The sequence below is a fragment of the Doryrhamphus excisus genome, chromosome 23 (assembly GCF_030265055.1).
Source record: "Doryrhamphus excisus isolate RoL2022-K1 chromosome 23, RoL_Dexc_1.0, whole genome shotgun sequence".
NCBI classification, from domain to species: domain Eukaryota; kingdom Metazoa; phylum Chordata; class Actinopteri; order Syngnathiformes; family Syngnathidae; genus Doryrhamphus; species Doryrhamphus excisus.
The window spans coordinates 7,052,064-7,069,163 of NC_080488.1; the positions used below are offsets into that span (position 1 = coordinate 7,052,064).

General features: G+C 40.4%; 1 protein-coding gene across 1 annotated transcript in view; it reads right to left on the bottom strand.

Moving 5' to 3' along the window:
* Nucleotides 1-17,100, bottom strand: part of nr3c1 (nuclear receptor subfamily 3, group C, member 1 (glucocorticoid receptor)) — a 34,949-nt gene extending 17,849 nt beyond the window's left edge. The window contains exons 1-2 of the mRNA XM_058063105.1: nucleotides 16,810-17,100; nucleotides 10,461-11,596 (exon numbers count right to left, since the gene is read on the bottom strand). Of these exons, the coding sequence (XP_057919088.1) occupies nucleotides 10,461-11,596 (1,136 nt within the window). The 5' untranslated portion in view covers nucleotides 16,810-17,100. The remainder of the gene's footprint in view (nucleotides 1-10,460; nucleotides 11,597-16,809) is intronic.

Genomic DNA, 17,100 nt, shown 5'->3' on the forward strand with positions numbered 1-17,100 from the left:
GATGAAGTTTAAGTATTTGTGATTTTAGAAATAAGGAATTAGTATGTTCTCTGTAGGCGGCATTATGAATTATCCTTACTGACCTTTTTTGCAGTACATTTAGCGAGTGAAGATTGCTTACCCCATAGGTATGAATGTGAGTGTGAATGGTTGTTTGTCTATATGTGCCCTTGGATGGGCCGTACCCCGCCTCTCGCCCTCAGACAGCTGGGATAGGCTCCAACATCCCGCGCGACCCTCGTGAGGATAAGCGGTAGAGAAGGAATGAATGTGCCACCCACATGGCCCTTGGAACGGAGGTTGCAGCAAGTTCTACACAAGCTCCCTTAATCTCCTACGTGGAATCATTTGGTAAAAAAATATTGACTCTTGTACAAACACATTAAAGCAGAGTACACACCGCAGCAGTCTTTATGTGACGCTTTGCTTTCACATTACCAGGTCGCATTTTTTTGGTAATGGGAACAAAAAATAAAGATAAAATGCAGTGTGAATGTAGCCTACGACATAATAACTGTTGCTTGTTGTTGCAGCAATGGCTTTGTTTACACAACAACATCGGGCATCTTTTACGCATAAGGCAATGGGATCTCTGCAGGGACAGCTACTGCTTTAAGCATAGCAAGCTACCCGGCTAACTAGCTACTCCCCAATGTATTTATTATCGACTTAAGATTTTGTAAGGTTTTGTAACTATAAAATAATAAAAATCCTCCCTGTCACTTTAACACATGCGCAACATAACAAGTCTGATGAGGAGCTGCAGGCTCAATACGGGACGGTTGGTGCCACTGCTGTCATTCACCCCAATGAGGCAATATGGCGCAAACTGTGTTGTTGAGTTGGAACTGTGTGCATGCAAAGGAGAGCAGAGAAGAGACAGGAGGATGTGCTCCTTTCACAAAGTTAAGAGGCACAGAAATAGAAATAGGAACTGGTTTGCATGCACTGCATTACTCACACATGCAAGAACAGCTCAGCTCCTATTTTGGAAAGGATTGGTCTATCAGACAATAATGCACAGCGGCAATTGGTTTGTCTCATCAAAACAACCACAGTACCCATTTTGGTATGAAGCTCCGTTTATATCAAAATGAAGTTCAGTTCAGTTTTTGGAGGGGTTTTCAATGTGTGGCACAGTGAGGTTCCCCTCACAGAATATACTATGGCGGGGGCCATACCTACATTGTCCCTGAAAAGTGATTTACTGAATCATAATTTGTTTTCTGCTAAGCACAGGGCCTGTTTTTACAGAAATCTAAAATAAACTAAAAAGCTATTTTATTTATTTTTTTTCTGCTCTGCCTCTCCTGAAATCTTCTGTTGCCTACCAGGGAAGGCCCGCCTCACACTAACTGATCAAAATACAAGTCGTACGACATTTTTGGCACCCTTCCGTCATACCACTGTGGCGTGAGGTTAGAATTAGGACAGTGTGCCATGATGACAACAGGAAGAAAAAGCACAGACAACACATTTTCTCACGCAAAACTTGTAATAAACTAGCAAAAAACAAAACAAAACAGAGATTAAATCCAACAACTGAGTTTTCAGCTGCTCTGCTTCCAAACATCGGAACTCACTTCCAACGGACATCCATATCATATCTTCCTCTTTTCAAAGCCAGACTCAAAACTCACCTATTTAGGACTTCTTTCTATCTCTTAAGTCACCCTATTCCATTTTGTGTGCGGTTTTTATCGGTTTTCCCTGTTCAGTGTGTCTGGGTTTTTTTTTAAAGCACTTATAAATAAAATACATGATTATTTTTATTCTTATGACCATTAGTGAGGTATGCAATCTGTCTCTAATAACATCCATTACCATCTCATGTGGTGTGCAGACGGGTATATTAAAGTCCTTGCTAAATTTCGTAGCCCCGAGCAGTAGAAACACTATTAAGTAATGGCTGAAGACAAGGAAAACAACCCCAAAGGACTTGACTTTGCATATTAGTTAGCATAATTGGTAGACATTGAGACTGTGTGCATGTAGGTGGGAGGAGGTTTCCTGCCTTCAAAGTGAACTGGAGCCCTGCTGCTTTCTTTCGCTGGAGGACCAACCTCCTTAAGTGTGCTGACTCGGCACATTCAAAAACAATGGTAAGACGAGTAGCTCGGGAGACTTTCTCCGAGTTCTATGTCTCTTTAGTGTTACTAACTAAACCCTGGTGTGAAAAATGCTCCACTGTGGGGTTTTTTTTAAGGGGGGGGGGTATGCGGTAACAGCGCAGCAGTGAGTGGAATGGCTGGCATTCGATCTGGTGCGTTCACTCGGCGCCAGCTGTGGGCAGGCGGGAAGGAAAAGTAGGTCAGGGAAGTGAAAAGCTTCGCGGCAGGCAGCGCTGTGTGGTTCCGCCTGGCTGCCTGTGGACACGCACGCAGAGACACGCGCACGCCCACACGCTCATGCACTACTAGGTGGCTCGCACACAGATTAACATCACACGAGGTGACATGAAAAGCAAGCACAGTGTTTTCTACTCCTGAATCTCCTGCACCACTAGATCATAGAAAGCAGTAGAGAGAATAGCATCACCCATTGCAAAGCGGGAGCATCACTTTCAAAGTAAAAGGTGTCAAAATAAGAGTTCATAAATGTGCATAAAAATGGCAACTTCTCCATAATTGATATGTGTCCGTCAAAATTAAATAAATGAATGAATGAATGAACTAAATTTGGAACACTTATATGCTAGGACTACGTTAAAAAGCCATAGCTTTTCAGTATGTGGAATCAAACTATGGAATGGATTGAGTAAGGACCTCAAACAATGCACAACGATGAGCCAATTCAAGAAACAATACAAGCAGTTGATGTTTGCTAAATACAAGGATGAAGAGTCTTGAACCAGTCATGATGTGCTATATATATCACTATATTGACACTTACTACGGTACCCATTATGTCATTGTATGGTCATATCACCTCGTACTTCGGTACGAGGTGCATTATTAAACAAAAACAAAAAAAAACCTGGAATATGAAATGAAAAATTTTCATTATAAAGATACTTCAAGAAAACGACCTGACCGGGTCATTTTTGACCCACTTATGGAAGGTTGGGGTAGTAACACAAAAACTAAAATTCCTTAAAATGTATAGAAGGTAAGTTAAAAATGTGAATACAATGATGGCAAAAACATGTTTTTTGAGGAACACTTGGAATATGAAATGATAAAAAAAAAAAAATTACGAAGATATTTCAAGAAAACAACCTGACCGGGTCATTTTTGACCCACTTATGCATCTAAAGGTTAAAAAAAAACCTAAAACTGTATTATGGAAAGCAGGAAGTGAACAAATGTAACAGTTACTGATTGTAAAAGTACCAGATGGAGGGGTAGAATTTAATAAGCTTTGCTTCTTCCTACTCCTTTTGGACATGTGGAACTGTGAACTGATAATGGGATGCACTCAATTGTAATCTGATGCATGTTCAAATGAAATAAAACCATTACCATTACGAATGTATGGGAAACACTGAAACAACCACTGGCAGGCCTCAGCCACCAATTGCCCAGAGGTCATTGACCTTTTGTCTTATATTCATAAGGATATGTGAGGACACTTGAAGTACGCGTACAGTGGCATGTCTTCCAAAGTCTTTTGAGCACAACTCAGAAAAAGCACCATGAATGAGATTTTCCATTCGTGTGCAAAAAAAAATCAGTTTACCTTAATTTTGAACTGAATAATAATTAATCAAATGACTTTTAATCAACTCTGTAGGTTGCGATAACACCGCTCATATAACCGTTTATACAGCTGTGTGCTGTGCTCATGCAGACTTTGACCAATGCAGTGTAAATATTTAGACAGTGTTTATTTCTAGACTATGTCAGCGATTAGCGTGTACATTCACTGGTGCGGCCTCCAGCTTCTGTCTTGGACAAGACACATGAGCCTTCAAATATAAAATACAAATAATGTTTGTTTTAAAAGATATTAAAATTTTGACATTGCGATCTTAAATTGTCTGGTGCAACTTCCTCCAGGAAAAAAAACAAAAAAGACAAAATGTTGCATCAAATTCCCAGGAATAGGGAAGGATATAACACTGACTACAGCTGGATGTACTTGCCAGCATTTGAGTTATTCAGGTTGTCTTTGCAACTAACAGCCACTTATCTTTAAATACTCCGAAATTATGAATATGAACAAAGCCCGATAAATAAGAGGCTACAAAACACTGACAAGTGTGTGTCTGGGATCTGGGAAGTGCACAGTTCAATGAGATGAATACAAACAATGCTCTCCATTCACACACAAGCCAGTCAACAGCCCACAGGAAATTCCAGACCCAGAATGTTGTTCATTGGGAATAACACTTTTCTACATGATGGTGTAAAAACGATACTACTTATGATGAAGGCATATGAAGGGGCCGCATCCACGGTGAAAGCTACCCATGAAGAGAAAATACCATTAAAAACAAAGGTTTTAAAAGGTTCTCGCTTATTAACAGTCAGAGGAATGATATTGCTGCATTTTGTGTTTTGTGTGTAGTCAATACATCACTAAAAAGATGGTTTCATAATAATAGATTGTCCTTGAACCTAAGTAAAACTAAAATCATGCTGTTTGGTAACAGCAGAAAGGACACATACCAGCAAATACAAATAGACGGTGTCGAAATCAAAAGGGTGAAGGAAAATAAATTTCTGGGGATCACAATAGATGAAAATATGACCTGGAAACCTCATATTACAAATATACAACATAAGGTGGCAAGAAATATTTCAATATTGAACAAAGCAAAATGTGTTCTCAATCAGAAATCACTCCACACTCTTTATTGCTCTCTGGTTCTACCATATCTTACTTATTGTGTGGAAATATGGGCTAATAACTATAAACGCAATCTTCACTCCCTAAATGTACTGCATTTTTAACTACGTTAAAAAGCCATAGCATTTCAGTATGTGGAATCAAACTATGGAATGGATTGAACTCAAACAATGCACAACGATGAGCCAATTCAAGAAACAATACAAGCTGTTGATGTTTGCTAAATACAAGGATGAAGAGTCTTGAACCAGCCATGATGTGCTATATATATCACTATATTGACACTGACTATGGTACCCATTATGTTATTGTATGGTCATATGACCTTGTGCATTATAAAAAAAACCTTAAACTGTATTATGGAAAGCAGGAAGTGAACAAATGTAACAGTTACTGATTGTAAAAGTAGCAGATGGAGGGGTAGGATTTAATAAGCTTTGCTTCTTCCTACTCCTTTTGGACATGTGGAACTGTGAACTGATTATAGGATGCACTCAATTGTAATCTGATGCATGTTCAAATGAAATAAAACCATTACCACTTAAGAGCAACACACTGTAGCCACATGACTGTACCAACAGCTACCGAAAATAGGAGTGTTTTAGGCAATGCAAACTTTCCCTGCGTGTGAAGAAACTATTTGTGCCAAAGGACTGACTCAGACCATAATAACTGACTCACAACATTGAAACGTAAAATGAACACTCGCAGACTGTTAATTAAAGAGAAGATTGAGCTGCCAGTCCAAGAGTTTGATGAACAGAGGTGGGCATACAGAACCTTCTGACTTTTCAAAAACGTCTTTTTTTTATGTTAAAGGTGAAGAGACTCACCTCCCAGGAACACACACTCATTCACGTATGAATTCAGCAGGCCTTATGATATTTTTATTATACAAGGGTTAGCTTATTTTTACACTTGTATGAGCGATATGAATGTTAAAATGGAAACATTGTCTGTTCTGTCCATTTTTAGGACAAAAAAATGCACATTTAAATTTCATGCATCACCAAAGGGTAAAAAAAAGTATTGAAATAAACTAAATATTCCACTGTATCACGAATAAAACTTGACTTCAGTCAAGCCGCTGAACCGGTAATGCCATGACTTCACACAGAGTGGCTGATGGAGTTCAATTTCCCATCAGTGATTCATCAATTCATTTATTTGTGGTGGCCCACATTGTCAAGAAGGGTGTTCCTCCTGGAACCATAAAAACACCTTTTCCGCAGAATGAAGTATCTCAGCAGATCTGCTCTGTGCACCATCTCTGGGGTTATTTTTGGCATTATGCAACTGGAGGATCCAAGCAACCTTCCCCAAAGAGCCTAATGAGGCCTCCCGAGTGTGAGATTTTAAAAGAACAGTGCTGTCTGGTTTGGACTGAAGGTCTATGACATCGAGGGAATACAACTACCCAGTGTTTTCTTCGTCAACGTTCAATCTTGCTGTGCCGATTAACCGAGGAACCAGTTAGACCCTAGACCAGGGGTCTCAAACTCAATTTACCTAGGAGCCACCGGAGCTAGGTTCTGGGTGAGGCCGGGCCGCATCAGGTTTTAAAAAAAAAAAAAAACCCAAAACGCATTTATTAAAAACTGGGAAAAAAATCAATCAAAAAACTATCTTCAATGCTTTTGCTTCTGCTATACCCTACACTTTTTCAGTACATTGGTTTTCCACACCAAAATATCTGATAAAACATTCCACTGTTCTCAAATATCTTAATTTTAATTTTTCTATACACAAAATAAGATAAAAATAAATAAATAAACAAGAATAAAGAAAATAAATCAATCAATCAGTAATAAATAAGTACAATAATAATAAAACAGCAAATAAGAAAAATGTAAGAAACCACATACAGTTGGTAGAGAATTTTTTTTTTCAGATTCAAATGTACAGTATTAACAGTTATTTAACCTTTAACATGAACATTAATGAAACTTAATAATTTGACCCAATTAGCAAGTTAGCATCGTACTCAGTTCCATCTGGGAGCAGCGTCGTAACTTTAACAACATGTTTGATGAGATGCTTTATCTTGACGTGTATTTTCCGTTTTATTCCAAATCATTTCCTGCATTTATTTGTACCCAGCGTCATAAGCCTTTAGCTTCATTGCTAATCCAAAGCAAAACAGGGCGGGGTAAGAGTGTAGGGTAACAGTATGGGCGGGGCAAAATCATGTTAATTGTGTCCGGTGTGCACACAGCTTTAAGCTGTCATTTCAACATTAAACTTTGGTATCAAGGTGGGGGCCTCAAACTAGCGTCTCATGGGCCGCATTTGGCCCGCGGGCCGCAAGTTTGAGACCCCTGCCCTAGACCGACCAAATCAGTAAGAACCAAACACAAGCAGTCAGTGGTTTGGTCTGCAACGTATCGGAAAAGACGCAAAAATGTTGATCACTGTTTTCAAAACTCAAAGCCGATAAAAACTTGTTTGCCTAAAACACAACAATAATAGGTCTGATTTCATTGAATACTAAAGAAATTACAAATGATTCACATTCGAGAAACTGAAATCAGATGATATTTACATTTAGGAGTCAAAAGGACGATGAATCGAATACCTAGTCAAATCAATTGACAGCGTGATTTTTGTCCGCCTCACTACATTCACTTGTGCATGCGTGTTTGTTGGCACCAGCGAGTGTTGCAAGTGAGTGTTATGAGGAGTAACAAGCAAGCAAACACAAATGTGTGATTCTCCTGAAAGTAGCAAATGAGAGTACTCGTGGGCGTGCCTTGCTATTTCAAGGGTCATGATGCACAAACGACAGTAATTTCAAGCCATAGCCTTGTGAAAATATACTGCAAGCGTACTGAATAAACAAAGGAAACAGTGTTGAATAATTTCTTCGTGCCGCTGATGTCAATGTGTCATTTTGTGACATGACAAGGTTTGTGACAAAGACAATGAAATAAACAATAAAAAACAGTGGAACGCATGTTGCTGCATCCAAAACATTAAAGAAACGCAAACAGCGTATGCCACACAATGTTGCTGAAAGTGAAGCAAGAAAGTGTACCATACATGCAAATGAGCTTCATAGCATTTACAGCTTATGTGTCTGTTTATTTACATTCAGAAATAACAAAAATGACACTGATTCATAATTTCAAATATTGTGATTTTTTACTATAATATTGTGCAATTTTTTTGGAATCCCACACGTATTCATAAAGGCAGTGGATGTGCTTGTCCAGGTTTGCGAGGGTTAACTGGCTAGCAGAGGCTTTCACCCACAGCATTTTTGTCTGGACTTTAAATACAGCTACATCACCATGGTAACTGTGTCATGCAACCTGCTGATAACTGCCTCTGTGAAAGGATTTCTTCACAATGAGTAGAGCATGATGAGTGCTTGCTGTTACAAGCAATTAAGGCTCGGGGTGTTTCAATTAGTGCCAGGAGAACACCCAGTCTCAGCTACGATGAGAAGGGGGGGCGGCTCCTTAATGTAAACTATAGAGCTATCATTGGGTTATAAGGTCATGAGTGGAAAAAACAGGAAGAAAAAATATAATTAGTGACAAAATGCTCTTTGAAGCCTAACCTTTGTAATTCCTTGTGCTCATGGGGATAAAGCTACTGCTGTGTAAACTATGCATAAACCTCGCTACAGGGTTTTTTTTCTCCCTGAAAAGAAACTAATCGCCTCCTGTGAGTATTGATTTCTAGTAAACAGAAGACTTCAAAACTACATAATACATTGCAGCACATCATAGCAATCCATGACACCATGCAAATATGCCACCTGTTTGAAGTGCTTTGAAGCGTCGCACTATTAATGTTTTTCTGTCCATTATACAGGCTTTTATCTTTGGTAATGGTAATGGTTTTATTTCATTTGAACATGCATCAGATTACAATTGAGTGCATCCCATAATCAGTTCACAGTTCCACATGTCCAAAAGGAGTAGGAAGAAGCAAAGCTTATTAAATCCTACCCCTCCATCTGGTACTTTTACAATCAGTAACTGTTACATTTGTTCACTTCCTGCTTTCCATAATACAGTTTGTTGTATTTTTTTGTTTTTAATAATGCACCTCATACCAAAGTACGAGGTCATATGACCATACAATAACATAATGGGTACCATAGTAAGTGTCAATATAGTTAGAGGTTATCACATGGTTTGTCTGGTATCAGGCCAGGTATCATGCCCCCAAGTGTCAGTAGCACTGATTCTAGCACGCGGGGGCATGATACTGGGCCTGATACCAGACAAACCATGTGATGATCTTATTATCACATACTATTTAATCATGAGCTTATTATCACGTATTTTCGTTTTTCCATCATGTAACGTGCCAGAGAGTTGAATTTTGATTTGAGAGAATCAGGCTCGTATTCATCCCCATTTTCTTTTCTGATTGATAAAATAATGTAGCGACCCTGACGTGTTCATGTTGACATGTTGTGCTCTTGAGTGTCTGACTGTTCCGCGTGACTGTGAATGCACCAGGGGTGGGGGCGTGTTGTGTTGAGGAAGCACTGTTGCGTTGCTGGCGGTGGTTGCAACGGCGTGGTTACGGCAGACAGTAGCCAGTATTGTTGTGTAATAAAAGCTTGTTAGCGATCACAGTCGTGTCCTTTCCATAGCGTCGGCAACGACGTTACAATAAACATAGACACGTTTTTGTCTAACTCAGGCGGGGGAATACTTTCTACCAGTCTTCGTTCGTTCTTGCAGTTGCAGTCGCCCTTGGTTTTCCGACTTGTATTTGCATTTTTAGTTTTTTCGATCATTTCAAGAGTGTCCTCCTCATTAATGGTGATAAAACGTTCCATTTCTAATATTCTGTTTGCTATTTTCCTTATTTGTCTTTCGCCGGGTGTGTCAACCGTTGACAGAGCACAGACGGCAGCAAAACAAACGCTCGTGCGCTGTTTGGTTGTTTCACAGGCACGATACCAGAGCAGCGCGCTCTGAGTGGACAGCTCCGGGGGCTGATACTGACATGGTTAAACTCTATAGTTTATCAGTATCACTGCCCTGGGCTTTGACACAGTATCATTTCGGCCTTTTCCCGTATCATTCATGGGCGGTTTCTGTGGTACAGGGCCAATTAACACTGTAGTATGTGATAATGATATATATAGCACATCATGACTGGTTCAAGACTCTTCATCCTTGTATTTAGCAAACATCAACTGCTTGTATTGTTTCTTGAATTTGCTTATCGTTGTGCATTGTTTGAGGTCCTTACTCAATCCATTCCATAGTTTGATTCCACATACTGAAATGCTATGGATTTTTAACGTAGTCCTAGCATATAAGTGTTTCAAATGTAGTTCTTCCCTGAGATCATATTTCTCCTCTCTTGTAGAGAAGTATTGGATGACATTTTTAGGTAATTGGTTATTTTTAGCCTTATGCATTATTATAGTTTGAAAATTAACTATATCAGAAAGTTTAAGTATTTGTGATTTTAGAAATAAGGAGTTAGTATGTTCTCTGTAGGCGGCATTATGAATTATCCTTACTGACCTTTTTGAAAACAAAAAACAATTGGTGACGCTGTTGTTGTGCGATGAATTTTCTGAATGTCTTGAATAAGAAAGCTATGAGACAAATCAATGATGCAAAAAGAAAAGTCATGTTGACACAAAGTTAAGACTCAAATAAAAATAATGAAGCTGTGCCAACTTGTCTTACCTGGAAAAGCTGGTCTGGTAGCCGGGAGTGCTTGAGAAAGCATCAGAGGCCTGATGCAAGCTTGACACTTGGCCAGGAGTCTGGGCTCTGCTCCAGGCTGCGCTGACAGGAAGATACTGACAAGTCACCGACTTCTGATCCTTCTGCTGCGGTGTGCCGAGTCCAAAGTGGAAGCTCTGACCTCCCGAGGTGCTCACCCCACAGATGGAGATGGGGCGAGGGGTGGGCAGGTCTGTGGATGTGGTGCTGCTTATTTGGCAGTAAGTCTGGCCGCCAGACAACTTCTCTTTTTTGATCACACCTTGGGTGCAGAGCTGAATGAAGTCACCGTCTTTTTCTTTCTTCACCAGAGTGGGGGTAGGGGTCAGGGTGGCGGTACTGGATATGCATGAGCCGGACTGCTCAGGACTGGTCACACTGTTGTTACCATTGAGAGCAAGTGAGCCACTGCCGTTAGCGATCTCGGTGATAAGTGGCTTGACTTCCCTCTCTGAGCTGACGTCCACGAGTATAGCATCGTCCGCCAGAGTGGATAAGAAAGCGTCATCTCCAACATAAAAATCTGAAGGTGAGCCTGTGAGCTCAAAGTCAGTGAGAAGATCCAGAGTGTTGTCGCCGAACAATTTCTGGCTCATGTCCATGTCTTTCCCGATGTGTTCAAAGGCATGATCCAAATCAATTGGATCATGACTCACTTTATCCAAAGAGAAATCCTCAGTCTTCATGGAGAAAAAGTTAGGATCCGATCCCCCAATGAGAGAATCCATGGAAGATGGCGTGAAGTGTGCTATTCTCCCCCCCGGCTGCGGCAAGTTCACCCCAAGGTTTTGGCGACTGGATGAAAAGGGCCTCTGGTCTTTGGTTGTGCCTCGTTGCTGTGGACCTTCTTGCAAGGGGCTTACGGTGGCAGTGATGGAAAAGGAGGTGACTTCTACCGGAGCAGGGCTGCTGGTGAGGCCGTTAGACTGCCCAGGCTGCATTGACAGGCCGGACGGGTGATCAACAGAGGCGGTAGAACCGATGGCACTGCGAGGGGCCACTTTCAAGGGCTCTCCCCCCTCTGGGAATTCGGTGTAGACCAATTTACCTGATTGGTCATCTCTTCTGAATGTTATCTTCACTTCACCTTGGTCCATCTTTTGGCATGGAGAGAGGATAAACAGACAAACAGTTATTAGCAGGCTGTGCATATATAAAGACATTTCTACTTGACATGCTTTGCATGGACTCAATCCTGTCCTGGATTTGTTTACAAAAAAATATGAACACACCAGAACTTATATGCTACGTTCATAGCAAATCAAGAAAGACAGAATGTTAAAAATCCAGAGAAGACATTGAAGATTATCAATTACATTTTATTTGAAAATATTAAATGAAAAATATTTTGCGTCTGTACCAAAACAAACCAGAAAGCATTTTTATGTCCATGAAGCACACAAATTTGTCATGCTGGAAAACTCATATTACAAATATACAACATAAGGTGGCAGAAATATTTCAGTATTGAACAAAGCTAAATTTGTTCTCAATCAGAAATCACTCCACACTCTTTATTGCTCTCTGGTTCTACCATATCTTACTTATTGTGTGGAAATATGGGCTAATAACTATAAAAGCAATCTTCACTCGCTAAATGTACTGCAAAAAAGGTCAGTAAGGATAATTCATAATGCCGCCTACAGAGAACATACTAACTCCTTATTTCTAAAATCACAAATACTTCAACTTGCTGATATAGTTAATCTTCAAACAGCTAAAATAATGCATAAGGCTAAAATGACCAATTACCTAAAAATGTCATCCAATACTTCTCTACAAGAGAGGAGAAATATGATCTCACGGAAGAGCTGCATTTGAAACACTTATATGCTAGGACTACGTTAAAAAACCATAGTATTTCAGTATGTGGAATCAAACTATGGAATGGATTGAATAAGGACCTTAAACAATGCACAACGATGAGCCAATTCAAGAAACAATACAAGCAGTTGATGTTTGCTAAATACAAGGATGAAGAGTCTTGATCCAGTCATGATGTGCTATATACTATATCACTATATTGACACTTACTATGGTACCCATTATGTCATTGGATGATCATATCACCTTGTACTTATGTACGAGGTGCATTATTAAAAAAAAACAACCTTAAACTGTATTATGGAAGCAGGAAGTGAACAAATGTAACAGTTACTGATTGTAAAATTACCAGATGGAGGGGTAGGATTTAATAAGCTTTGCTTCTTCCTACTCCTTTTGGACATGTGGAACTGTGAACTGATTATGGGATACACTCAATTGTAATCTGATGCATGTTCAAATGAAATAAAACTATTACCATTACCATTACAAAGCCAGCCTAACCCTCGAATTCAAATTAGTCCGCCGCGGCGGATGAGTGGTTTGCATGTAGTCAGGGGATCAGGAAGACCTGGGTTCGATTCTCTGCTTGGGCATCTCTGCGTGCATGTTCTCCCCGTACATGGGTGGTTTGGTTTTCTCCGGGTACTCTGGTTTCCTCCAACATTCCAAAAAAATGGATGTCCAAATTGTGAGTCCATAGGTACTATGTGCCCTGGTGACCAGTTCAGAACTCAAGAAAAGAAAGGAACCGGATGAAATGTTCCAGCCAATTGCCAATTTAAGATGAGATATGCCTTGTGAGTCCCAAAGGGGGACTTACAGAATTCAACTTAAGAAGTCAACAATTAAAAGCACACGGATGTAGATACTGAAGCCATCTATACATGCTGTACATTCCAGTGTATTCGCATCATCATTTTTGGTTTCTGCAACAGAAAATTCAAAACCGCACCGCTGAAATGGGGAAAGAAGCCAAAAGGCACAAATACCTACATGAATAAGAGCTGACAAAAAACACTGCTGACACCCACAAAGACACAAGGAAAGATTCAAAGTACAGTGCATCCGGAAAGTATTCACAGCGCTTCACTTTTTCTACATTTTGTCATGTTACAGCCTCATTCCAAACTGTATTAAATGAATCTCTTACCTCAAAATTCTACACAAAATACTCCATTATGACAATGTGAAAAAAGGTTTTTTTGACATGTTTTGAATTTATTAAAAATACAAAACAAAAAAATCACATTTACATAAGTATTCACAGCCTTTGCTTAATACTTTGTTGATCCACCTTTGGCAGCAATTACAGCCTCAAGTCTTTTTGAATATGATCCCACAAGTTTAGCACACCTATCTTTAGGCAGTTTTGCCCATTCTTCTTTGCAATAAGTCTCAAGCTCCATCAGGTTGGATGGGAGACGTCTGTGCACAGCCATTTTCAGATCTCTCCAGAGATGTTCGATCGGATTCAAGTCTGGACTCTGGCTGGGCCACTCCAGGACATTCACGGAGTGGTTCTGAAGCCAATCTTTTGAGATCTTGGCTGTGTGCTTCGGGTCGTTGTCCTGCTGAAAAATGAACCTTCGCCCCAGCCTGAGGTCAAGAGCGCTCTGGAGCAGGTTTTCATCCAGGATATCTCTATATATTGCTGCATTCATTTTTCCTTCTATCCTGACTAGTCTGCCAGTTCCTGCTGCTGAAAAACATCCCCACAGCGTGATGCTGCCACCACCATGCTTCACTGTCGGGATGGTATTGGCCTGGTGATGAGCAGTGCCTGGTTTCCTCCAAACATGGCGCCTGGGATTCACACCAAAGAGTTCAATCTTTGTCTCATCAGACCAGAGAATTTTGTTTCTCATGGTCTGAGAGTCATTCAGGTGCTTTTTGGCAAATTCCAGACGGGCTGCCATGTTCCTTTTACTAAGGAGTGGCTTTCGTCTGGCCACTCTACCATACAGGCCTGATTGGTGGATTGCTGCAGAGATGGTTGTCCTTCTGAAAGGCTCTCCTCTCTCCACAGAGGAACGCTGGAGCTCTGACAGAGTGACCATCGGGGCCTTGGTCACCTCCCTGACTAAGGCCCTTCTTCCCCGATCGCTCAGTTTAGAAGGCCGGCCAGCTCTAGGAAGAGTCCTGGTGGTTCCAAACGTCTTCCATTTATGAATAATGGAGGCCACTGTGCTCATTGGGACCTTCAAAGCAGCAGAATTTTTTCTGTATCCTTCCCCACATTTGTGCCTCAAGACAATCCTGTCTCGCAGGTCTACAGACAGTTCTTTTGACTTCATGCTTGGTGTTTGTGCTCTGACATGCACAGTCAACTGTGGGACCTTATATAGACAGGTGTGTGCCTTTCCAAATCATGTCCAATCAACTGAATTTACTGTAGGTGGACTCCAATTAAGCTGTAGAAAGATCTCAAGGATGATCAGTGGAAAAAAGATGCACCTGAGCTCAATTTTGAGCTTCATGGCAAAGGCTGTGAATACTTATGTAAATGTGATTTCTTAGTTTTCTATTTTTAAGAAATTCAAAAAAAGTAAAAAAAAAAAAAACGTTTTCACATTGTCATAATGGAGTATTTTGTGTAGAATTTTGAGGCTGTAACATGACAAAATGTGGAAAAAGTGAAGCGCTGTGAATACTTTCCGGATGCACTGTACTTGGAGAGCCAACTGCAAAATCTAGATCAGGCTAAATGGAGAACCTTGTTGTCAAAGAGTCTTATTTTCTCTGATTATATCGACTATATTGGGTCTGGCTGCATGGCGGGACGAGCGTGCAGGCCACACAGCTAGGAGACCCGAGTCCAATCCCACCCTTGTCCATTTCTGGTGGAGTTTGCATGTTCTCCCAGTGTACTCTGGTTTCCTCCCACATTCCAAAAACATGCTAGGTTAACTGCCGACTCCAAATTGTCCATAGGTATGAATGTGAGTGTCAATGGTTGTTTGTCTATATGTGCCCTGTGATTGGCTGGCCACCAGTCCAGGGTGTACCCCGCCTTTCACCCGAAGACAGCTGGGATAGGCTCCAGCACCCCTGTGACCCTCGTGAGGAAAAGGGGTAGAAAATGAATGAATGAATGAATGAATGAATGTTTCATCGTGCGGCCACATTTGGCCCGCGGGCCCTGCCTTGATATGAAAGTTTAATGTTAGTGCGGCCCGCGCAAGTTTGATATGGATACTGTATGGTATCATGTACCCAGAAAAAATTATTACGTTTGATTAATGTTCATGTTAAAGGTTAAATAACTGTTAATAGTTATCCTCCCTATCCGTGTGGAAGTGGTAAGTTTTTGGCTATTTAAGTTTAAAGGAAATAACTTGAAGGCTACCGTTTAGGTCGCTAGCTCTCTAGTTTGCGAGTTTGCATGTGTCTCAAGACCCTGCAGTTGCGCAATATGTTGTAAACAAAAAAAGTATAAATGTGACTATACTAGTCGGGTTTTGTCATGTCTACAGGGCTCTAATAATGCTTTGTTCATTTTAATCTGAAAAAAAATAATTTGTCTACACACCAACTATATGTGGTTTCTCAGGTTTTTATTATTTGCAGTTTTATTATTATTATTATTATTATATTTATTTATTACTGATTGATTGATTTTCTTTACTCATGATTTGTTTATTTATTTTTCATCTTATTTTGTGCAGAATAATAAAAATTAAGATATTTGAGAACAGTGGAATGTGGAATGGAGCTTTTATTGTAGAAAATCGGAACCAAAGCACTGAAAAAGTTTGTATATTTTTCTGTTTTTAATAAATGCGTTTTGTTTTTTTTTTGAAAACCTGATGCGGCCCAGCCTTGCCCAGACCCTAGCTCCAGTGGTCCCCAGGTAAATTGAGTTTAAGACCCCTGCCCTAAATGCACCATTTCAAAAAACCTTAAATAGTAAACTGGGGGGTTGAGGAGGTGTTGAGAGGCAGTGAGGCCTTTATTAATGCAGACCTGCCATCATGTGCCAATTTCTCGTACTTAGCATGCAATTTGACTCATGAATGCGCTTGTATGCGTCACTGCTCTCCATTTTGTTACATTTAGCTGATTTCAGTTTAAAGTTCAGTACAGACCGAAGAAATAAATAGATATTATTAGCTTCTTAACAGTCTCCCAGTGGGGGGGTATGGCAGAAAATAACTGAGAACCCCTGCTGGAGTGAAAGTTACCCAGCATGCTCTTCGCGCCTCGGCGATGGCATATCGCAACGTTAGCTAGCTTCAGCTAACGGCCATATCGCACAATAAGACGGCTTTGACGACAAAGTTTAAATACACTAACAGTACATGGACACACTATATAAGTTTAACATGACCACGCGTTGCCTTAATTCGTGGATGTCGCCGCTAGCTAGCAATGTGAACGATGTACCAACATTTTCTCTCAAATCACTAAAAGTAAGACTCATGTCGCGTTAGCATACATGTGTTTCACCAGCAAATACACTGATGAAAATAAAATTTAAATTTACCTTCAAATGACGGCTTGTTGATGGGAGCGCATAGATCTTCTGTCAACATTGTTATGGTACAAAGTAGCCGACCACAACACGTCAACTCGGTATTAGTCAATTCCTCTTGCGTCGCATTCCTGGTGGCGGTGAATAGAGCAAACCGAGCTGAAGCTTCTCGGTCGTATATACATGTATATATTTGAACAATTCTCTCGCTACTATACTATGCTAACTGCCAAGTAAACAAGCCGAGCTTACGGTGCTTCCCAGCTAGCCATTAGGGAAGCAGGCGCTAACCTTGAAGCAAAA